General features: G+C 40.4%; 1 protein-coding gene across 2 annotated transcripts in view; it reads right to left on the bottom strand.

Moving 5' to 3' along the window:
• Nucleotides 1–586: 586 nt before the first annotated feature.
• Nucleotides 587–24,798, bottom strand: part of ddx46 (DEAD (Asp-Glu-Ala-Asp) box polypeptide 46) — a 73,149-nt gene continuing 48,937 nt past the window's right edge. For both annotated transcript variants that reach the window (XM_067996207.1, XM_067996208.1), the window contains 8 exons: nt 23,752–23,945; nt 23,501–23,638; nt 23,162–23,311; nt 22,773–22,946; nt 9,297–9,515; nt 6,549–6,693; nt 6,173–6,246; nt 587–980 (listed from right to left, as the gene is read on the bottom strand). In XM_067996207.1, coding sequence (XP_067852308.1) covers nt 933–980; nt 6,173–6,246; nt 6,549–6,693; nt 9,297–9,515; nt 22,773–22,946; nt 23,162–23,311; nt 23,501–23,638; nt 23,752–23,945 — 1,142 coding nt within the window. In that variant the 3' untranslated portion in view covers nt 587–932. The remainder of the gene's footprint in view (nt 981–6,172; nt 6,247–6,548; nt 6,694–9,296; nt 9,516–22,772; nt 22,947–23,161; nt 23,312–23,500; nt 23,639–23,751; nt 23,946–24,798) is intronic.

Here is a 24,798-nt window from a genome sequence, read left to right as displayed (position 1 = left end):
GTGGTGAGCCGCCTTCTTAAACAACTGAGTGGCTTGCTAGGCCATTTCAGAATCAACCACATTGCTGTGGGTCTGGAGTCACATATAGGTCAGACCGGGTAAGGTCGGCAGGTTTCCTTCCCTAAAGGACATTAGTGAACCAGATGGGTTCTTACGACAATCCGGTAGTTTCATGGCCACCATTACTGATACTAGTTTTTTTTACTCCAGATTTTATTTAATTAATTGAATTTAAATTCCCCAGCTGCCGTGGTGGGATTTGAATTCATGACTCCGGATTATTAGTCCAGGCCTCTGGATTACTAGCCCAGTAACATAACCGCTATGGGACGCCTGAGGATTGTGATAGGTGCTGTTCTTTCTATCCAAATCCTAAATCCTAAATAAAATAAAGTAGATTTACACTCACAGAAAAACTGTTTCTGCATGCAGAAATGAAAATACAGAAGAAGCATTCTAATGAGTCACTTTTATAGTTATTTTAAGCTTAGTAAAATCAGAAGAAAATGCTTGATGGCACACAATGATTATTAGTGCTTCTTCACAAATATTATGAGTCTGATGATTCAATAAGGAAGCCATGGAATTAAAGATAATGTTAATTTTATTTCACTTTCTTGGCATTTCTGTATCCCAGCATACAAAAGACAACTTTTTTACACTTCAAAAGCATTAGTACTTTTTGTTCACGTACAATAAGTTGGATTTAGCAAAAGTCTAACATCAACAGAAACTTATCTCTATTACTGTAGAACAGTTACCAGAAATTCACAAGATGGATTCTACAGATTCTGTAGAATGGCTAAAAAATATTTTCAAATGCACTTGTAATTTTAACATTATAGAGAGAATAAAATAAATCAATTAACCCACAATAATGGACTACCATTAAAATCGACTTGTAGACACATTACATACATTTCACAGGACTCCTACAAAACCTTGTATCGTCCACGGTTGGTTGGCTGGTATGAATTTTGCTGCAACAAAAAGAAATGTTTAATAATTTAGTTACTACACAAATGCATGACCACCAATAAAACACTCTGTTAATGGTTCCCTTTCAAAGCCATACATAAAGCATCTTATAGCAAGGGATGTGCATTATACAGAATTATCTACCGTGACCTATTACAAATTCTGTTGGAACATAAACATTTAGGTTGCTAACAGGTCAGCTTTTACTACTCTCCAAACCTGGTCCCAACTGCCAGGCATTAAGTGGCTAGCTCTCAAACAAATAGAAGGCTCAGGAACAAATAAGGGAATTTCCTCAGCTATCAGCCCCCAAAATGCAAAGGAGCAAAGGTATTTGGTCCCAGAGGGATCGACTAAAACAGCTCCTCAGACTCTAAATTTAGGTAAGGCCGACTTCAATGGGCAAATCTGTTAATGGGTAAAACGACAGAAGATCAGTGGGAGCTGGTCAAAAAGAATTTAACGTGATACAGAACCACTTTGTACCCCCAAAGGGCAAGAGCTCTACTTGTCAAAAAAGCCATGGATGACAAAAGAGGTAAGGGACAACATAAAACAAAAAGAAAAAGCATGCAAAAATGCAAAAAATAGCACAGATCTTAGCGACTGGGAGTGATACAAAGAACAGCAAAGGGAGACAAAACAGATGGTAAGAGCTATAAAAAGGGAGTATGAAAAGAAACTTGTAACAAATATCAAAATCAACACAGAAATTTTTTACAATTATATTAAGAAAAAGAGGGTGGTCAAGAGCAATGATAAATTGATAATGGTGATATTGTAAATGAAAATAAGGAAATGGCAGACACCCCAAGGAAACTAATTTTGAATCAGGGTTGAGGACTCACCATAATGTAAGCCAATTAACAGTAATGAAGAAAATAATGGCACTAAAGAGTGACAAATCCCCAGGACCAGATTGTTTCCATGCCAGGGTTTTAAAGGAAGTAGGTGAGAACATTACATTTGCCCTAACTATAATCTTCCAAAGTTCTCTCAATTCAGGAACCGTTTCTTTAGAATGGAAAATTGCATATCTCACTCTGCTATTTAAGAAAGGTGAGAGGGGGAAACCAGGGAATTATAGACCAGTTAGTCTAACATCTGTTGTCGGGAAATTACTAAAGTCTATAATTAAGGATAGAGTGACTGAACAGTGTGAAAATTTTCAGCTGATCAGAGAGAGCCAGCGTGGATTTGTAAAGGGTAGGTCTTGTCTGACGAACCTGATTGAATTTTTTGAAGAGGTGACTGAAGTAGTGAACAGGGGAATGTCTATGGACGTTGTTAATATCGAATTCCAGGAGGCATTTGATTAAAGTCCCTCATAAAAGACTGTTAACTGAAGTTGGAGCTCACGAAATTGAGGGCAAATTATTGACCTGGTTAGGAAATTGGCTGAGCGGCAGGAGATAGAGAGTAGGGACAATGGGCAGGTACTGGAGGATTGGCAGGATGTGACTAGTAGTGTCCCACAGGGATCGGTGTTGGGGCCTCAACTATTCATTGTATTTATTAACAACTTAGATGACGGGATAGAGAGCCATATATCCAAGTTTGCCGATGACACAAAGATAGGCAGAACAGGCTTGAGTGGCCAAATGGCCTACTCCTGTTTCCATGTTCCTAACCCCTCCGGTTCCCTGCGGGTAAGAAAATTTTCCCCTTATATCTTTGGCCCACTAAGACCCTGAGGCTCTCCCCCTATTGGAGCACTCTGATTTCTGCTGGCTGGGGCCTCTACTGGGCCACTCACCCCAAATATTAAAATAAAACCATCAATGTGAATTGGGACAAAGTCAATGGCCTGGGCAGTCAGCGGATGGAAATCTTGTCCCACCGCAGTTTAGTTGACAGTGCAGGAGTTTCTGGCCCAAGGAGTCTAGCAGTTAGGAGCCAGTAAATGATGAATCTCTTCCCTTAACCCGAGATTAAAAGATAGTTCACGAAAGGCATATCCTTACAAGGGTTGAATGGATCTGTTCTTCCTATGGCTGAGATGCAATGGTCACCAAGGCTGCATGCCCTGTGTACCCATAAGCCATTTCCACTCTAATGATTATTTTTTTCTCCCCAGCAACCATAAGGAAAATTAAAGCATTGTTCCTCAGCAAAATGGGGCAATTTAAATTGAACAGTGCACTTACAGGCCTAGGGCTGAAATTAAGTCTAGGAATTTTTTTTGTTGCCAATTTTCTCCCCATCTCTCCCAGGGACTGGGGAGCAACAGTGGGATTCTTTTTTTAAAAAGTGCAGAGTATGTTCCATTAAAAAGAAAACTACTCGTACTTTTAGGATGCCATGGATAAATAAAGAGGTTAGAAAACAATTAAAATTGAAGAAGAGGGCCTATCGGGATTATAAGAGTAATAATGATGAAAAAACTAAAGGAGCATATGAGAACAAAAGAAGAGGTTAAGGGCAGGATAAGGAAAGCTAAAAGGAAGTATGAGGAAAAAGTTTCAAAAAACCATCAAGAGTATTTTACACGCATATCAGTAAAGACAGAATTGTTAAAAGTGTGGTGGGATCCCTGAGGAGAGGATTGTCAATTTGGAGATGATCAAAAAATGACATTGATCTTTACGAAAGGGAAAGATATTTATTGATATATATTAATGACTTGGATTTGGGTGTACCGGGCACAATTTCAAAATTTGCAGATGACACAAAAAAGTGAGGAGGATAGTAATAGACTTCAAGGAGGACATAGACAGGCTGGTGGAATGGACAGACACATGGCGGATGAAATTTAATGCAGAGATGTCCAAAGTGACACATTTTTACAGGAAGAACGAGGAGAGGCAATATAAATTAAATGGTACAATTTTGAAGGGGGGGCAGGAACAGAGGGATCTGGGGGTATATGTGCACAAAGGTGGCAGGACAGGTTGAGAAAGCAGTTAAAAACATATGGGATCCTGGGCTTTATAAACAGAGGCATAGAGTACAAAAGCAAGGAAGTTATGTTGAACGTTTATAAAACATTGGTTCGGCCACAAGTGGAGTATTGTGTCCAATTCTGGGCACCGCACTTCAGAAGGGTGCAGAGAAAATTTACTAGAATGGTTCCAGGGATGAGGGATTTCAATGGATAGACTGGAGAAGCTGGGGTTGTTCTCCTTAGATCAGAGAAGGATTGAGAGGAGATTTGTTAGAAGTGTTCAAAATCATGAAGGGTTTAGATAAAGTAAATGCAGAGAAACTGTTCCCATTGGCAGAAGGGTCGAGAACCAGAGGACAAAGATTTAAGGTGATTGGCAAAAGAACCAAAGGCGACAGGAGGAAAAACTTTTTTACGCAGTGAGTAGTTACAATCTGCAATGCACTGTCTGAAAGGGTGATGGAAGCAGATTCAATCGCGGCTTTCAAAAAGGAATTGGATTAATATTTGAATGGAAAAAATTTGCAGTGCTACGGGGGAAAAGCGGGGGAATGGGACTAACTGAATTGCTCTTACAAAGAGCCGAAATGGGTTCGATGGGTCGAATGGCCTCCTTCTGTGCTGTAATCATTCTATGATTGGAGAGGAGGTGAATTCTGAAATGGCTGAGAGCGAGATGAGTAATATTATGATGGATAAAGGGAAAATGTTAGATAAGTTAGTCAAACTAAAGGAAGGCAAAGAGCCATGGGCCCAATGGGATACATCAGAGGATCCTGGGGAAATGAGGGAAGAAACTGCAGAGACCCTAGAAATTATATTTCATAGTTCTAGTGAATGTGGGCAGGACAGGGGCCAATGTAGTACCCATTTTTTAAAAAAAGGGAGACAGCACTAAACAGGGTAATTACAGACCAGTTAGTGTAACATCATTGGTAGCAAAAACTTTGGAGTCTTTAAGGATGAAATTACCATGTATCTATATAAAGAAACAATAGTTCGAAGAGCCAGTACTGATTTCAAAAGGCACCACCATGCTTGACAAACCTCAATGTTTTGAGGTGACAGACATAGTAAATGAGGGAAATGCAGTAGATGTTTGTACATGGACTGTAGGAAAGCCTTTGCCAAGAATGTTGCTAGAAAAGATTAAGGGGTATGGAATTATGGAGAGAATAGTAAAGTGGGCTAAAAATTGGTCAGAAGGGTGAAAATGGAGAGTAGAAATTAACGGCAGTTTTTCAGTGGTGTCCAACAAGGTTCAGTACTGGGGCCACTTCTGTTCATTGTACATATCAATGATTTGGGTATGGGTCTGCAGTGAGTGTAGTTGAAATGTGCAGATGATATCAAAAAAGAGGCATAGTTAATTCTTTAGAAGACCAAAGGAAGCTGCAAAGAGATATTGATAGGACAGAGGAAATGAGCTAAAAAGTGTCATTTGGAATTCAGTATCAGCAAGTGTGATACATGTTGGTTGAAATAAAGCAACAGCAGTAATTATATTCTGAATGGAAGTAGGCTCGGTACTATGGAAGAGCAGAGGGATTTGGGGTACAGGTTCACAGGACATTAAAGGCAGCACCTCAGGTTGATAAGGCTGTAAAAAAAAGCTAATGGAATTTTAGGTTTTATTACAAGAGGTATAGAATATAAAAGCCAAGAGGTAATGATGAGCAGATATAAAATCTTAATATAACCCCAGTTAGAGTACTATTAGAATACTGGAGCAGTATTTAAAATTATGAGAGGATGGGACAGGGTAGACAGAAGTGGACTGTTTCCAGTAGTTGAGTGGTCAAGAACGAGAGGCCATAGATACATGATTAAATGTAAGAGATTTAGAACAGAGGGGAGGAGAAAACAGAGTTGAGCAGCTATGGAATTCACTTCAAGGATTAGTGGTTGAGACAGAAACTAGGTCAATACTTAAGATTAAGTTGGATAGGTGGATGAAGGAAAATGGGTTTAAGGGATTATGGGTACAGGATGGGTAAATGTGATTGGAACTATTTGCTCGCATGGAGGATAAGCACTGACACGGACAGATTGGGCCGAACAGCCTGTTTCCATGTTATAACTACTATGTATTTCTATGTCCCTTTGATCACAAAATGATGACATTTTCTCTACCGAACAGTTCCAATCAATAAAAGAGAAGCATGACTTTAATTCAGTCAATGTTTATAGTAAAAAAAAGGCTTTAGAAAACAGGCTTTTTAACTCAAAGATTATTTTACTGAAAGTGATTTTTGTCAAAACTGGGTGTTGGGGCTGGGGTGCAGAGAATAGTTCCATTAAGTTTCTTACCAGTCTAATGAGTTCTTCTTTAATAAGTCTTGTAATTTCAGCTTTAGCTTTCTGAACAGCCAGCTCACTAGCACCTGATAAATGGCAGAAAAATGTTACAAAGAATGAACGCATATTAATACAATAATTCATAAAAGTCAGCAGAAAAAGTCAAAGTTGAAATACTGTACTCCTTAACGGTATATTATCATCTAATTCTAGAATGTCAAATATAAAAAGTGTAAATGAGGTTTTGATTAAGCTTCAGGAGGAGGCTGTGCATGTTATGCTCAAATTCCACTTTTTAAACAAGGCAGCAATTGCTGTAGTCTTTGGGCTTGATGCCAAAAACAATGTTTTTGCAAGTCACACTTCAAATAAATTCATCAATGCTTACTTTCTATAGCAAGGTAGATTTTCCGCTCGCCTTCTTTGGGCTCTTTCCCTGGAGGAAAGTAAGTGCCTCTAATAGTGATGGCAGCTTCTGAATATTCACTAATCCTCTGCAGAGCTTCCTTGGAGGTGACCTTCCACCTGGCCGTCTACAAAACATCAATTGCAAATCATGAAGGCATTTCATACTTAAACAATCGGTGTATGTTTATATCGTTCTCATTATGCAAAGGTTCTTGGTTCTTTAATTCTACCATACCTGGGCTTCAGACCAATAAATTTTGTGACCACATCTTATTAACTCCCAAGAACACAGTTCAAACCATTTATAAAAGCATCAAGTGTTTATTTTTCCAATTTTCTTTTGTCCTTTCTTGAGCACCCTGCCTAACCAGCATGCATTTTTCACACCAGTTATCTTTATAGCCTCTGACTGATATAAATTTTTGCCACATTAATGATAGTGGATATAGACTATCAGCACAAATCTAAGAAGTGCATAGACATTGGCCCAAACATATTTCAAACAGAACTCTTAGAACTATCAGAGAAAGATCAATCCCATCTTGTTAGCACACTGTCCTTTCACCCAGTGCAGACTAACTAGTCAAATAACCCCGCTGGGTAAGAGGGTGATAATAATTGGACCAGGGCACATAGAAATAATTCAGTCCTCATATTACAGCTATAACTTCTGCCCTTTTTTATGCAATACTTTGATTTTATATTATTTATACATAATCAGCAAAACTTGTGGCAATTTGGGAACCAGAGGAATGTCTCTTCAGTATAGGCTGAGGAGCTAGAAGATGGAATTCTGAGGTGCAACAGCATCACATCTGGCAGGTGGATATAATTACAGCGTGACAAGTTTTCTTAGGCAATTCCTATTATAAAGTTGGACATAGGAAGTTATAATGGGGATAGTTGACCAGAAGTGTGAGCAGCCATAAGAATTTTAATATATTAGTCAATCTTTCAAGGCTTTGCAAACAGGAGTCAAAACCAAGTGCAGCCTTCAGGTGAGGTGGAGTTAGAGGGTGGAGGATAATTGGACCAGGACATACAGAGGTTATCGTCCCCCATACACTCTGGAGGGAAGGTGCCTGGCACAGGCACGATGGGCCAAATGGCCTCCTTCTGTGCTGTATGATTCTGATAGTTGGGCCTATGACGCTGTCCTGAGGAACTCCTGCAACAAAGTCCTGGGGTTGAAATATTGGCCTCCCACAAGTACAACCATCTTCCTTTGTGCCAGTTATGAATTTGTCCAGTGGAGAGTTTTCGCCCTGATACCCACTGACTTTAGTTTTACTAGGGCTCCTTGGTGCCAAAGTCGGTCGAATGCTGCCTTGATGTCAAGGGCAGAAACTCTCACCTCAGTATTCCCAATGCTTAACTGGAGGAATTTGCAGATCATCCAAGACTGGACTTGGGACAGCAAGAGGCAGTGGAGGGGTCAAGAAAGGTGGTGAAGTAGTAGAGCTGGCTGTCATCAGCATTCACGTGGAAGCTGACTCCATGTCTGTAGAATACATCGCCAAGGGGCAGCAGATGAGAAAATGAAGGGGGCAAAAGGTGGATCTTTGTAGGATTCCTAAGGGCACAATACAGGAGTGGGAAGAGAAGCCATTGCTACAGATGCTCCAGCTATGACCAGATAGGAAAGCGTGGAATCAAATGAGGGCAATCCCACCAAGCTGAACAATGGAGAGGCGTTGGAGGAGGATGGTGTGCTTGACCATGCCAAAAGCTATTGAGAGGTGAAAGAAGAAGAATCCATCAGTCACAGAGAATGCTGTTCGTGATTTTGGTTAGGGCTGTTTCGGTGCTTTGGGAAGATGAAAACCTGGGTGGAAGGATTCATACATGGAGTTGTCGGAAAGGTGAGCAAGGATCTGGGAAGCAACAATCCATCAGCTCCATGCACTTCTTGTTAGAGGTGAGGGTGGAGAGGATAAGGAGAGGGGTTTAAGGAGGTGGTTGATAGTGGGGAAAAAAAGGAACTGGAGTTATTTTTGCCCTCCAGGATAATCCTAAATTAGTGGGCAGTTTAGCTGGAAGAGAGCGAAGTCAAGTATATCTTGATGCAGTCCAACCAGATCTTGCAATGGATTGCTAAGCCAGTTGTGTGTCAGGTACACTCCTGCTTGAATCCCTTGAACTTGAGGGAGCAAAGACGGTGGGTGCACCGGGGCAATAATAGGGATTTGGAGGCCACATAGCTTTTACTGGGAACAAGGGTATTGAAGGTGGAAGTGAGGGAGTGGTTCAGCATATCAATAGTTGCAGAGATATCATGGCAAAAGGAGCACCAAAGATGAGGCAGTTGGGTATCTAAGTTGTAAATGACTTGGGGAAGGAGTTTTTTCTAGGAGTGGAAGCAGAAGAAAGTGAGACTGAAAGAGCGTGGGGGATGCAGGTGGTGTGGGATACAAAGAAGCGATTGTAGAGGGCCATGTTGGTGATTGAGGCCACTGGTGTAGAGGGGTCACAGGAGATGTCAAGGTGGGGGTGAATATGGGTAGAAAAGTTTATATGGAGGATTTACGTGGAGTTTGTGTTACTGGTTGTACTGATGTGTCATCCAATTAATCACACCAAAGCAATAATTTTCATGTTTTTAAGTGAAGATGCAGAGAACTTCCATAAAGTAGTCAGACATATACTATTAAAGCATTAAACCTCGAGTTGTTAAGAAATCCAGTTCATTTGCAATTTTAAACTATACCCACCCAGAAAATACACTCACCTGTGGGAAATCATTGATCTCGAGCTCTTCCTCATATCTTTTGAATGATTCTGTTTGTGCATTTTCTGGTTTCTCATCTTCCTGCTTCTCTGCTGGCACATAGTTGAGTTTGGCATTGATCTTTTCTGCCTTCTGCTCTGCAATTGTTTTTGCAGACACAGTCGGGGCTTGGAGAGTGCGACCCCTCATAATAGCATTTGTAGCTTGCTGCATTACATCCTGCATTTAAGGGAAAAAAATTAAATGTATTGATCAGCAACACAGAAAAAGTTTGCACATTATTAAAAATACTACAAGGTCATATGTAGAATGGCACAACATATTAGAACCCAAATGAAATGGCAGCACAAGTTCGTACCCATGATATTCCACATCCCAAGTTCTCGGCCTCAGCTGTGCCCCTGTGGGGAAACGTTAAGTAAAGCCACGCTCTTCCCCCATGGAATGAGAGGCAAACCCCAAGGAGGGTTACTCTGGGCCAGTCTTCCACACTGTTTAATACTATTTCAGAACAACACTGAAGACCTGGGAACTTGTCAGTCTTCTGACTATCTATGCTCTTAGCCAGAGATGGTGGCTAACTCATCAAGACTCAGAAAAGGAGACAGTACCTTAAAAAACAGACTCCCTGCTGCAAGTTGTCAAGATTTTTGGGGGGTAGGAGGGGTTGAAGAAAGGTAGAGGAGAGCACATATTTGTACAATTTAAGTAATGAGATGCCAGCATGAGAATGAAACACTTTCCTGCCCTTCTCTACACCATTCCTCATTTGAGGGGGCGAACAGGTAACTTGCAATCAGGGCTCTGTCAATGCTGTTTGGGGAGCCAATTGACAGAACATAGTATACCGCAGGCTCTAATTTTCTTGTAAGGATAGATCTGGCTTCCACTCAAGTGTCTTCCTCAGCTCTGAAAGGCAGTGGAAACTTACCATATGGGGAATCATTCCATCCATGCCACAGTTCGTTGAAGCATTAATTCACTGTGCAGCATACAGCTGAACCATTATCCACATTATATAATCCACTAAGGGAAGGATTAGCCAGAAATTCAAACCTAGCTGTAATCTTGGTCTGGTGCCTGCTCATCGCCTGCACTTTTAAAGAGCTTAATTCATTTGTCGAAATAGAGAACAAGCACATTTCAAAGATGGCAGTTTAGCAGCTAAGAAATAAAGTTTTAAACTAGGAACTATAATAGATAATTATAGTATCCTAATGGACTACTAAAGAGAGAGAGGCTGGCAGTTTCTGCCTAAGCTATTGGTCCCCATAACACTGACCCAATGCAATGCAAATTTTAAGGTGTCACCCTTGACTCTCGCCTGAGTCACAAAGTCATAGCTTCAAGCCTTACTTCAGAGGCTTGAGCACATTAATCTAAGCTGATACTTCAGTGCCGTACTGAGGGAGTGCTGCACTGTAATCTCAGTGCTGTGGTGCCGTCTTTCAGATGGATGTAAAAGATTCCATGGCACTATTCAAGGAAGAGCAGGGGAGTTCTCCAGTATCCTGGCCAATATTTATCCCTCAACCAATATTAGTAAAACAGATTATCTGACCATTAATCTCATTGCTGTTTGTAGAAGCTTGCTGTGTGCAAATGGGCTGCTGTATCATCGTAGGTACAGCACAGGAGGAGGCCATTCAGCCCATCATGCCTGCACTGGCTCTTTGGAAGAGCTATTCAATTAGTCCCATTTCCCATCTCTTCTGCCATAGTCCTGTAAATTTTTTGCCTTCAATTATTTATCTAATTCCCTTTTGAAAGTTACTATTGAATCTGCTTCCACCATCCTTTCAGGCAGTGCATTCCAGGTCATTATAACATGCTGCGTAAAGAAAATGTTTCATGTTGCCTCTGGCTCGTTTGCCGATCACCTTAAATCTGTGTATTCTGGTTACCAACCAGTCTGCCACTGGAAACAGTTTCTCCTTATTTACTCTTACCAAAACCGTTCATGATCTTGAACATCTCTATCAAATCTCCCCTTAACCTTCTCTGTTCTAAGGAGAACAACCCCAGTTTCTCCACACGACTGAAGTCCTTCATCCCCAGCATCATCCTAGTAAATTTCTTGTGCCCCCTCTCTAAGGCCTTGACATCCTTCCTAAAGTGTGGTGCCCAGAATTGAACTCGAAACTCCAGCTGAAGCCCAACCAGTGTTTTATAAAGGTTTAGCATAACTTCCTTGCTTTTGTACTCTTATGCCTCTATTAATAAAGCTCAGGATCCCATATGCTTTTAACAGCCTTCTCATCTTGTCCTGCCACCTTCAAAGATTTGTATATGTGCACCCCCAGGTCTCTCTGTTCCTGCACCCCATTTAAAATTGTACCATTTAGTTTATATCATCTGTCCTCTTCCTACCAAAATGCATCACTTCTCCCCATTAAATTTCACCTCCCACGTGTCTGCCCATTTTATTAGTTAGTCTATGTCCTCCTGAAGTCTGTTACTATCCTTCACATTGTTTACTACATTTCCAAGTTTTGTGTCATCTCCAAACTTTGAAATTATACCCTCTATACCCAAGTCCAGGTTGTTAATATATATCAAAAAGAGCAGTGGTCCTCATACTGACCCCTGGGAAACTCCACTGTATACTTCCCTCCAGTCTGAAAAACTCTGTCCAATTTTATATCCACACTGATACTGATGCTTTAGTCCCATGGGCATTAATTTTGCTAACAAGTCTATTATGTGGCACTTTATCAGATGCCTTTTGGAAGTCCAAATACACATTAACCGCACTACCCTCATCAAGCGTCTTCATTACTTCATCAAAGAAGTCAATCAAGTTAGTCAAACACGATTTTCCTTTAACAAATCTGTACTGACTTTCATTTATTGGCCCATACTTTCCCAAGTGCCAATTAATTTTGTCCTGGATTATTGTCTCAAAGTTTCCCACCACCGACGTTAGGTTGACTGGCCAGCAATTGCCAAGTTTATCCCTCTCCCCTTTTTTGTACAGGGGTGTAACATTTGCAATCCTCCAGTCCTCCGGCACCATCCCCATATCTAAGGAGGATTGGAAGATTGTGGCCAGAACCTCAAAAATTTTCACCCTTACTTCCCTCAGTGACCTAGGATGCATCCATAAGACCATAAGAGATAGGAGCGGGAGTAGGCCATTCGGCCCCTCAAGCCTGCTCCACCAGTCAATGAGATCATGGCTGATCTGATTTTTACCTCAACTCCACTTTCTCGCCCTTCCCCCATATCCTTTGACTCCTTTGCTGATCAAAAATTTGTCTAACTCAGCCGTGAATGATTTCAATGACTCAGCCTCCACAGCTTTTTGGGGTAAAGAATTCCAAAGATTCACAACCCTCTGGGAGAAAAAATTTCTCCTAATTTCTGTCTTAAATGGGCAATCCCTTATTCTGACACTATGCCCCCTAGTTTTAGATTCCCCCATGAGGGGTAACATCCTCTCAGCATCTACCCTATCGAGTCCCCTCAGAATCTTGTATGTTTCAATAAGATCGCCTCTCATTCTTCTAAACTCCAATGAGTATAGACCCAACCTGTTCAATCTTTCCTCATAAGACAACACTTCCATACCCGGAATCAACCTAGTGAACCTTCTCTGAACTGCCTCCAATGCAAATATGTCCTTCCTTAAATAAGGGCACCAGATCTGTACGCAGTGCTCCAGGTGTGGTCTCACCAGCACCCTGTACAGTTGTAGCATGACTTCCCTCCCTGCTTTTATACTCCATCCCCCTAGAAATAAAGGCCAATATTCTGTTTGCCTTCCGGATTACCTGCTGCACCTGTACGTTGACTTTTTGTGTTTCATGTACGAGCACACCCAGATCCCTCTGTACCGCAGCATTTTGTAGTATTTCTCCATTCAAATAATATTTTGCTTTTTTATTTTTCTTCCCAAAGTGGATGACTTCACATTTTCCCACATTATATCCCATCTGCCAAATTTTTGCCCATTCGCTTAACCTGTCAATATCTCTTTGCAGACACTTTGTATCCTCATCGCAATCTGGACCGGGTGACTTTTCTACTTTGAGTACTGCCAATCTTTTAAGTACCTCCTCTTTATTTTTATTCTATCTAATATCGCTACTATCTCCTCCTTTACTGCTGCAATGGCAGCATCCTCTTCTCTAGTGAAGACGGATGCAAAGTATTCATTTAGTACCTCAGCCATGCTCTCTGCTTCCATTAAATCTTTTTTGTCCCTAATTGGTCCCACCCTTCCTTTGACTGCCCTTTTACTATTTATATGTGTTTCGCTATATTGTATCAGTGGCCATTACATCAGTGGCCTCATTTCAAAAGTACTTCATTGGCTGTGGAGCACTCTAGGACATCCTGAGATCACAATAGGCGCTGTATACATGAAATCGATAAGGTGCCACATAAGAAACTGTTAGCTAAAATTAAAGCTCATTGAACTGAAGGCAAATTATTGACCTGGTTAGGAGATTGGTTAGGCAGTAGGAAACAAGAAAGTAGAGACAATGGGTAGGTACTCGAATTGGAAGGAAGTGACTAGTGGTGTCCCACAAGGATCTGTGCTGGGACCTCAACTATTCACTATATTTGTTAGTGACTTAGATAACACAATAGAGAGCCATATATCCAAGTTTGCCGATGACACAAAGATTGGTGGCATAGTAAGTAGTGTAAATGGGAGCATAAAATTACTAAAAGATATTGACAGATTAAGTGAACGGGCAAAACTGTGGCAGATGGATTTCAACACAGATAAGTGTGAGATCATGCATTTTGGACCAAAAAAGAATAGGTCAGAGTATTTTTTAAATGGTGAAAAGCTAGGAGCAGCGGAGGTCCAAAGAGATTTAGAGGTCCATGTACACAGATCACTAAAATGTAGTAGTCAAGTACAATAAATAATCAAAAAGGCTAATGGAATGTTAGCTTTTATAACTAGAGGGCTAGAATATAAAGGAGAGGAAGTTTTGCTACAGCTATACAAAGCCCTCTTTGGACCACATCTGGAGTACTGTGTACAGTTCTGGGCACTGCACCGTAGAAAAGATGTCCTGGCCTTGGAAGGAGTGCAGTGCTGATTCACCAGAATGTTACTAGGGCTCCAAGGATTAGGTTATGAGGAGAGATTACATAAACTAGGCTTGTATTCCCTGGAATATAGAAGGTTAAGGGTGATATGATTGAGGCGGTTAGGATTTTGAAAGGAATCGATATAGTAGATAGAGAAACATTTTCCCTTGGTGGAGGAGTCTAGGTCAAAGGGACAAAGTTAAAATCAGAGCCAGACATTTCAGGAGAGAAGTTAGGAAACACTTCTTCACGCAAAGGGTGGTGAGGTGTGGAACACTCTCCCACAAAAAGCAGTAGACGCCAGCTCAATTCATAATTTTAAATTTGAGATGGAAATCTTGAATTGAATTGAGATTTTTGCTAGCCAAAGCTATTAAGGGATATGAAGCCACGGCGGGTGAATGGAGTTAGGATACAGATCAACCACGATTTCATTGAATGATAGAACAGGCATGAGGGGCTGAATGGCCTACTCCTGTTCCTAAGTTCAATCTTTCTTTTATAAACCTCAACCTCAGAACAGCATCTAAAAATCCAGACTCGAACACAGCAATAGGCCCTATTGAGCCTTTATGATCTCATTCCTCTTGTCTTTTTTCATATTCCTTCATTTCCTTCCTTTATAAATGAGTATCCATCGGCCTTTTAAAACACCTCAATTAATTCTGCATATAAAGCCTTCCCTAAGTACATTCCACATTTTCACAGTCCTTTGTGTAAAGAATTCTTTCTGGATTCTCTTTTACTTCCTACTGAAGCCTATCAGATGGAATCAAATTAGTGCTAGATTCAAAAGGTAAATTTGGTCTTTCAGCTACTCTCATGAGCTTCAACCCCAAGACACTGAATAAACTGTCACCCCATGTCAAAAAGCAAGTTTTGTATCCATCCTTCTCAGTCTCTCCACTGCTTCCATAAGTTAGCTCAATACTTTACAGGTCAACACAAAAGCTGAAAAAAACATGAACCAGCACATTTCATGCAAAGCAGGCTTCATTTTGCATGTTTGCAGTGATATTGAACAGGAACCATGTTTAATGTAGTTTGTGTTTTACTGAAGCAGAAAGTTAGGTCTGTGCTCAAACATGATTAGGAGCAAGATTTGATCACATTCTATTCAGGGATACTGTGTGTTACGTAAACACTTCATTGCTAAGTCAAACTCAAGGGTGAATGAATCTGACTGTTTGCCTTGTTCTCCTGCAGCTCCAGAAGGTTCACTGCTCTCACAAGGGCCTACCCAGTATCACATTCTATTACAATGCAACAGTATAAAATTATCCCATTATTAAACTTCATGCTAAAATTTTTTAAACTGTACATAGGAAGAATTGTATTAGAACTATTAGGCTTTATTATAATACACATGTTCTGAATAACTGAGTTTATTTCATTCGGCCCTCCTGTGCGCACTTACTAACAGGTTACAAATACTGTTGTTGACATTCTTAATGGACTCTCTCATGCTGGTCAGATTACATTTGGCCATGCACACACCTCCTTATTATATCTACTTGTCATAAGGATCTGACTCCTTGGGTTGTGTAAGATTCTCAAAATTCACAGATCCCCCAAAAACTCAGAGAAAAACCCTAAAGAAATTCACCTTTACCCTGAGTATGGGAAAACTTTGGCCATTGACTATAATCCTAAAATGGAAGGATAGTTGAGAGGTCACCAGACAAAATCCACAACCCACACGTGGAAGGTGGGAGAATTACTGCTTCAGACATGTCTCTGTTTTAATGCAAAACGGACAGCAGGGGGTCGATAAGCACTCCCATTGAAAGAGATAACTGTTTCCAGACTGGTGGGGCCATGCTTTTGTTTTAATGCAAAACCTATCAACACCTAGGACGTTGGATACAAAAGGAAGCCTTATGTGACAAGCAATTTGCAATATGATTGGGACCATCAAAAGGCCATCAAAGAACTTTGTAAGAACTGTTTAAACAGACCATTGTAGAAGAGACAGCCACAAGGCGAAAACTCTCTCTCTCTCTCTCTGGCTTGCTGGCTCTGGTGGGCTGCTTGTGTGGGTTCTGCCTGTGTCTGGAAAGAAGAGCAGTTTGCAGTTTCCAGCAAACAACAAGGCGAGGGGAAGGCAGTTTGACAAGGAAGATCAGCAGCTCTAGAAGCAGGCCGACACACAAGAAGAAACCAGAGCAACAGTCCCAGTGACCGTCAGACACCTTGCGGCAACAAGGGCCTTACGAAACAACCAACCGATTACCACCAACCAACCGGGTAATATTGAGCCACCGCGACCAAAGAGAACCAACTCGGGAGAAAACCGAAGACCCGCAAAGTTACTACTCTACAATCTATTTCTGACTTACCTCTGGGTGAATTACTGTCAAGGTTTCGTTTGGTGAGCATTATCCCTGGTCCTTTAGAGTCCAACTTAGCTAGTACAGTGGGATTGGGAGGGGTGAGGTATCCTTCTACTGTAATTTCCCTCGCGTGTACTGTAGTGTTCCCCATTTTATTAGAGTGTTAAGATTGTTGTGTTGTATTTCCTCTCTTGAATAAAGGTCAAAGTTTCTTGCACCAAAACCAGTTGTCTGCTGCACTTTGTCACAACCCCCAAATAAGTCCAAGGTCTAGAACCCAGGGAGTGGGAGCGATTCGGACCGCTCAGAAGTCAGAGGTGAAGCTGACACACACCACCACCCCCTACAGTTGTGACAACGTGCTGGTAAGTACTGAATCAGCCCAGTAAAATGAATTGCTTATTTTTTTCCCCAATCCCAAAACCTCCCATAAAATTCATATATGTGTACTCAACAAGTATTACAAGTGTGTGGATATACACAGCAGTGATATTGGTAGTGCTCCAGGATTCAGATAAAATCAAAGCATCAAGGGCCTACAGCTAGTATTTATAGATGTTCTGCTAGCCTGTTAAAAGCAGACAGAATCAACCTGGGAAGCAAGATTTGCGTCAAAAGTACAATAGTGGTATTTATACACATCAAGATACATAATTTTTTTCTGCTGCATTATGTAAGCTCCTGGTATTAGACTAGTTGACAATCCTATTCCATCGTGATACCGCCACTCTGAAGTCCTGAGTCGGTCTTGGTAGAAACTGCTGTACACTTGGACTCTGGCACCATGTTTCTAACTGTACTGATGTGAATTGCTGTATTTTATCTTTGGTTGACCATCACCATGAGCATATGTGTTCTTGTCCATTTCCTCACTATCCATCACTGTCCCTCTCACCTTCTTACTGAGACGCTCCGTCCTAGGTTTCAAAACTGGCCACATGTGTTTTGAATGTGCTTCTCACTCTCACTCCACTTTCCATACTCTCTCATTTCGGTGGTCAAAACAAAACAATTGTTGAATACAACGTTGCACAACCACTTTACCTGATATCAAGTCTAGAATAAGCAACATTCTACATTCTAAATTGCAAATGCTGCATAGGGTTATCAGGATTTTGGTAAATTGTAATGGTGGGTGTCACCCAATGTTGTGCATCACTCCCCAGGGATTGTATGAATCTTTGGTGTGCACTTGGATACCAAGTGAATTCCAAATAGTCGGATATCAAGGATTCATAAGAAATGCACATTTCTCCTCATTAATCAGTGAGTGTAAAGATTTTTAAAATTAAGAAAACCCATCACTGGTGAACAGGGTCTCCCAGTGCACCATTGAATTTGTTCCTCTCTGCAGAACTTCCCCTGCCATAGAATCGGGAGAGCTGACAGGAGCAGAGGAAATGCAAGAATCAGGAGCTAGAGGAACACAAGAAATACAGTTGGTTTTTACAGTAAACCTCGTAATTAGTATTAAAGTCCTGGCTCTCTGACACTTTAATATTAATGAAGACGTTTACTGTAAAAGCAGACTATCGCATTTTTCCCATTCGCAATTCTCATGTCTCTGCTTCTCCTGCCGCTCTCCTCTTGGTTGTACCATTGGCTTTCCAGAATCCTGCTGCCTCTCCCACTCATGATCCCACTGTTCTTGCTCCCAGAACCCGGGGAACCTGAGTCCACCCCTTCTAGTGGTTGTGGACTAGCTGGGTATTGGTTGGCTGGCTCCTCCAGGCCTCTGTTTCCTGTTCTGCTGCTGAGTGGTGCAATCTCTCCTTTTCTGTCTCCTCTATCATCAGGTAATGTAAATTTATAGTTCAATGTGCCGTTCTACACTTAAAACATAAATGTGTAGATCATTTGGTAATATGATGCAGAATTCACATTCTCATGTTGCATAAATTGGGAATTAAGATACCTCTGAATTTCAGCAAGCTTGTAGAGAGAGCAGGATCTGAAATAGACACCGGAAACACAAAACTGCATCTGGCACCCAAAACAGTAAGTAGGAAAAGACCCCAATTAGAAATTGAAGGCCAAAAGGAGAGAAACTGCAGGAGTGCCCTAATATTCGCCCCTCAGGATAGTAAGTTGCACAGTGTAAAGCTGTACGAAAACTAGAAGTGAGCCGCATTTGAAGCATGTTGGGCTATCAGCTATTTTCACTGTATGGTATTAGGCCTGATACACCCTAAATACCTGATGATGACACCAGCATAAACATATGCAATACTTTTAAATTTTAACATGATTAATCATGGCATTGGTGATTTACTGAAAAAAAAGTAACTAAACAATGGATTACATAATCCCACATCATTTGGTGCCTTACTTTTCATTAAAGGACGGCTGTTGATTCTCTGACACAGAATTCTCTCAATACAAACGCTTCAGTAGTGATCAAATGTTTACTGCCTATTTTTCCTTACGCAAATAGCATAGAATAGGATAGAATAGGATAAGGAATGAATAGAAAACTGAGGAAAAAATGTACCCTGGAAGCAGACATTCCCATAAACAATGTGCAATGATAAGACTCTACCACAACACAAAAGAGAATATCTAATCATTCAACACAATACTGAACAAACATGTTGGGGTAGATTTTCATCTCCATGCCTAAGCGGTAATCTAGCGGGACAGATTGCGCACACTTTACAAGCCGCCTGATTTACATCCACTGAAATCAAAGGAATGAAAATCAGGTAGGTTTTATAGAAGTTGGGCGGTCTGCCCTGCCAGATTACCGCTCAGGCGGTGAAGACAAAAATCTATCCTACCCAACGCCATTGATACAAAATTATGCTATTTATATATTGCCAGTTTTCTGTTTCTATTCGTCTCCTGTAAATGTTGACTCCTACTAGAGTGTGGCTTCATGGGTAACCTCTGGTACCTCACCCATGCGCCCAGTCTTCACATGTGAATTGGCAAACTATTCAATTTTGGGATAGGTCAGGGCAGTGCCTGATAATGTCCTATTGTGCACTTTCTAGCTAGGATCACTGACTAATAATCGTAAGCAGGAACCAAGGCTGATTTTCTTCTGCCTAGCCTAGGAGTACTGAGGCTAAGTGCATTGCCATTCCAGCTGAGATCAGCTAACTCAGCACAAACTGGGAATCAAACCTGGGATCTTCTGATCCAAATGGCTCAGTTGCATGTAACTATTACCAACTCATCCATCAGTGGACAGTCTTGTTCTTTAATAATAAAAGTACCTAGCAGCAGCTGTGAGTACTTATGAAACTGTATGAGGTTCTGCCAACAATCACATACCCTAATTAATTAAAGATTCTGACCTTCTGGTTCACAGCTAGCAACCAAGTGAGATTAACTAAACCAACAGTAGAAATTCTTTCACATAACAAATCTTGTCCATTATGAGTTTCACTCACATTCTAATTCCAGTAACTATCCGACATTCCAGAAATATTAAGTTAGCTGCTAATCCACATAAAACAGCTAGGCCTATGAAGAACCGTTAAAGCCAATTTTACAATCTTTTGTTGTTGCATATTTTGGCTTTTTATGAAGTTCCAAGCTTCAATTTTATTACAAATGCAGTAAAATTTTACTAGGTGCTAGCTAATATTCCTTCTGAAAATCTACTCAGTTCTGAGGTTACCATAAGGTATATCTAGGGTGTAATTATAATATTTATGTGATGCTATTTCTAGGGATTGCAATATAAAGCTTTTCTTCACAAATATGTAATCTCCAAAATAACAAATACAGAACTGTCTTCAAAAGCTAGCTGCTAGTACATTTTGTTAAAGTGTCAGCATAGTGCTCTTTTTTTATTACAATAAGAAATCAAACTTGAAGGTAAAAGTAACTGAATAATATGAAAAGCACCCTCTTACCTGCATGATAATGCTTCTATAAATAGTAATTTACTAGAGAACCATTTGACTGGTTTGATCAAATAACCAATTTGCAAACATGTTGCATCACAGATCAAAAGGATGCAGAGAAAAGGTCACAGAAATTCCCACAAAATGCCACCATGGTGCCACCTAGGCCATTGCCATTCATCTCCTATCACTTACTAGTCCCCAACTCAAGGGCAACACTGGCATGAGAAAAAAAGTTACCAAACGTGAAGAAAACATGCTGTTTATATCTTCCAGCCTATATTTATGTAGTCATAAGTAGCAGACTCTAAGGTGTTACCCGAATACTAAGCAATTAAAAGGGCAGTCAACTACCTCCAGTTATTGACTACTCAAATGCTTGGATGTCTGACTATGTAGTTATACTTGACTAATTTATCCATATTTAATAAACTACACTGTCAAAAAGCAATCACAGGGGTTGATCATAAAATAGAATCATAAAATGGTTACAGCGCAGGAGACCATTCGGCCCGCCGAGCCTGTACCGGCTCACTGCAAGAGCAATCTAGCTAGTCCCACTCCCCCGCCCTTTGCCCGTAGCCCTTCAAATTTTTTCCCATCAAGTACTTATCCAATTCCCTTTGCCTCCACCACCCCCTCAGGCAGTGCATTCCAGATTATAACCACACTCTGCGCAAAAAAGCTTTTCCTCATGTCGCCTTTGGTTCTTTTGCCAATCACTGTAAATCTGCGTCCACTGGTTCTCCATCCTTCCGCCAATGGGAACGGTTTCTCTCTACCTACTCTGTCTAGACCCCTCATGATTTTGAGCACCTCTATCAAATCTCCTCTCAACCTTCTCTGCTCCAAGGAGAACAACCCCAGCTTCTCCAGTCTATCCACATAACTGAAATTCTTCATCCCTGGAACCTTTCTCGTAAATCTTTTCTGCATCCTCTCTTACGCCTTCACATCCTTCCTAAAGTGCGGTGTGCAGAACTGGAAACAATACTCCAGTTGTGGCCGAACGAGTGTTTTATAAAGGTTCATCATAACTTACTTGCTTTTGTACTCTATGCCTCTATTTATAAAGCCCAGGATCCCGTATGCTTTTCTAACTGTTTTCTCAACCTGCCCTGCCACCTTCAATGATTTGTGCACATATATCCCCAGGTCTCTCTGTTTCTGCAACCCCTTTAGAATTGTACCCTTTAGTTTATATTGACTCTCCTCGATCTTCCTACCAAAATGTATCACTTCGCACTTCTCTGCGTTAAGTTTCATCCGCCACGTGTCTGTCCCTTCCACCAGTCTCTCTGTGTCCTGTTGAAGTCTATCACTATCCTCCTCACTGTTTACTACCCTTCCAAGTCATTAATATATATCAAGAAAAGCAATGGTCCTACTACCCTGGGGAACACACCACTTCCTCCAGTCCGAAAAACAACCGTTCACCACTACTCTCTGTTTCCTATCACTTAGCCAATTTTGTATTCATGCTGCCACGGCCCCTTTTATGCCACGGGCTTCAACTTTGCTGACAAACCTATTATGTGGCACTTTATCAAATGTCTTTCAGAAGTCCATATATTCCACGTCAACCGCATTGCTTCATCTATCCTGTTACCTCAAGAAAAAACTCAATCAAGTTAGTTAAACATGATCGGTCTTTAACAAATCCGTGCTGGCTTTCCTTAATTAATCCACACTTGCCCAAGTGACTGTTAATTTTGTCCCTGATTATCGGTTCTAAAAGTTTCCCCTCCACAGAGGTTAAACTGACTGGCCTGTAGTTGCTGGGTTTATCCTTACACCCTTTTTTGAACAAGGGCGCAACATTTGCAATTCTCCAGTCCTCCGGCACCACCCCCGTATCCAAGGATGATTCCTATTCTCTCTGTAGGATTGCATCATGCGTTTGGAGGGGTTGGTCATGTGAAGACAGAACACCTCTTGAGCAGAATCTGTAGGACTAGATTTTGAGTGGTTTGACAGGAACATGTTCGATATGAATTGGGATTTCCTATCCTGAACACAATCCCATCAGTGCAATCCTTTTATCAACTGGTAAACCTAATTATAAGCATTTCTACCTTTGGGTAGTTTTCTTATCTACTACCATAATATTTTCCCCACTCCAACTCATTTTAAGTAAAATAACCATATTTATATTAAGTAAACTCACAAGATTATGCTGAATCACAGTAGTTTCAAAATAGTTAATATTCCACTGATTTACATTAGACATCTATTACCTGTGCTTCTGCACCAAGATTCTTCTGGGCATTGATCTTCAATGCCAGCCTCTTGGCAATCTCCAGTTTCTCTGCATTACCAGCAGATGGCACTGGAATATTAGCAGCTCCTGGCATTGCCATGTCTTTTACACGCTTCTTAGAATTGAACATGCTCTCAATCTGTTCATCAATCTGAAGAAAACAACCAAATGTTACAGCAAATTGCAGCACAACAAAATCATGAAATCAACAAGCAATTTAGATGTTTTAGCTACTATAAATGATCAGTAACGACAAAATTCAAACATGATACCAAGGTAGCTTAACAGTAGTGTGCATTACAGTAAAAAGCCTTTGCCACCAATTCAAAAACCCTATGTTTAGTTCACACTGTCTACAGTACTTACATCAACTGCAGTGTCCTCATCATCAGAATCCTGCAGACCCAGAGCAGCTTTCTGTAGCTTCTTTCTCTCATTTGCCAGAACTTGTTCAGTCTCATCAAACTTAAAGCCTTTTCCAGAGAAGCCGCTAGTCTTCTTAATAGTTTTTCCTTCCTTAACACAAAAAAAATAAACGGTTAACAAAAATCGATGTGGCTGCTGCTTATTACATAATTATGGAATTAGGTTAATTTCAAACAGCACTTCCATGTTGCAGAATATTAACATTCAAATGATTACGTTTTCATATCAAAGTGACAATCCATGAACCCAATCATGTGACTTGTCACAATTACTACTTACTGCCTTTTGCTGTTCTTTGAAGTCATTCCACAATTTTTCCAGCTCAGGTGGAACAGAATTTCCTGACAATTCTAAGGCCTTAATTATATCACCAGCATAACGGACTTGCTCCTCAGTAATAAATGTATATGCAAAACCCTACAAAAAAAATGAAGACGACTGACAAAACAGTTAAACTCAATTGTATTTAATCAAATGTAACAGTCAGCAATTCATCAATGATCTGAGATCATTTTTCTTTGCATACTTACTTTGTTACCAGCTCTTCCAGTACGTCCTACTCGATGCACATAATCTTCATAGTGATTGGGACAACTGTAGTTGATAACAAGAATCAGCTGCTTCACATCTAGCCCTCGTGCTGCTACCGATGTTGCCACAAGCAATCGACACACACCTGTCTTAAAATCATTGATTATACTGTCGCGATCATATTGATCAATACCTACAACAAAAGAATTTATATTGAAGTTTTCTTTTATCATTTTAATGAGTAGAACTTAGGAACGTGTTTACAAATTACAGGTCCTTAAACAGTGAAAAATGAAGAAACTCCCCATCTCCTCCACAAACTAACATGTTGATTAACGTGATTATGAATTTTTTGCAAACCAATCATAAGACAGATGTGATAGTCACTGAATAACATATTGCAGAACATATATCACTGGCTGCATTGTTCAAATACACAATACTTTAATAAAAAATCCTTTTCATATTAGGTGTAAAAGAATGGGTTGCATATTAAAGTCTGCAGCAGATGTGTTCCCTTCATCTGTGCACTAAATTCACCTTGTGCTAAGTAACTGCACCCAACAACCTTTTGCCATAATGAACTAAAGATACAAATTAACTAATTAAACAGCCCCACTGCTACACTAACATCAATTTTTCCCAATTTATTTAATAGTCTCATCCTTTGTGATATCACCGTGTATGCCAATTTCTGGCCCTTTCTCAATTTATTTCCAAGAGACATTCATTTCTGCTAATGACATAAAAAGTGCATGGATATTTATCCAATAGACCAGAGTTTATACATTATCCAGTTACTGAATAAATATTTTAATTCAACCAACCTTGAATGAGAATGTTCTATAACTGTTCTAATTACTGAAAGTTCATCTTCATTTTTAGGTGGATCAAGATAACACAATATCTATGATGCGCAATTTGAGCATTTTTCACCCTATCAATCTGTATGAGGAATTCCAAGAAAGTATATAGCATTGGCTGTATTCTGTACAAAATTACTTTGCTAAATCGACACTGCTTAATCTCAGAAAAATATTCTTTCC

This window comes from Heptranchias perlo, chromosome 14 (genome assembly GCF_035084215.1).
Source record: "Heptranchias perlo isolate sHepPer1 chromosome 14, sHepPer1.hap1, whole genome shotgun sequence".
Taxonomy (NCBI): Eukaryota; Metazoa; Chordata; class Chondrichthyes; order Hexanchiformes; family Hexanchidae; genus Heptranchias; species Heptranchias perlo.
The sequence above is the reverse complement of the archived record's forward strand: the minus strand, read 5'-3'. Positions and strand labels throughout refer to the sequence as shown.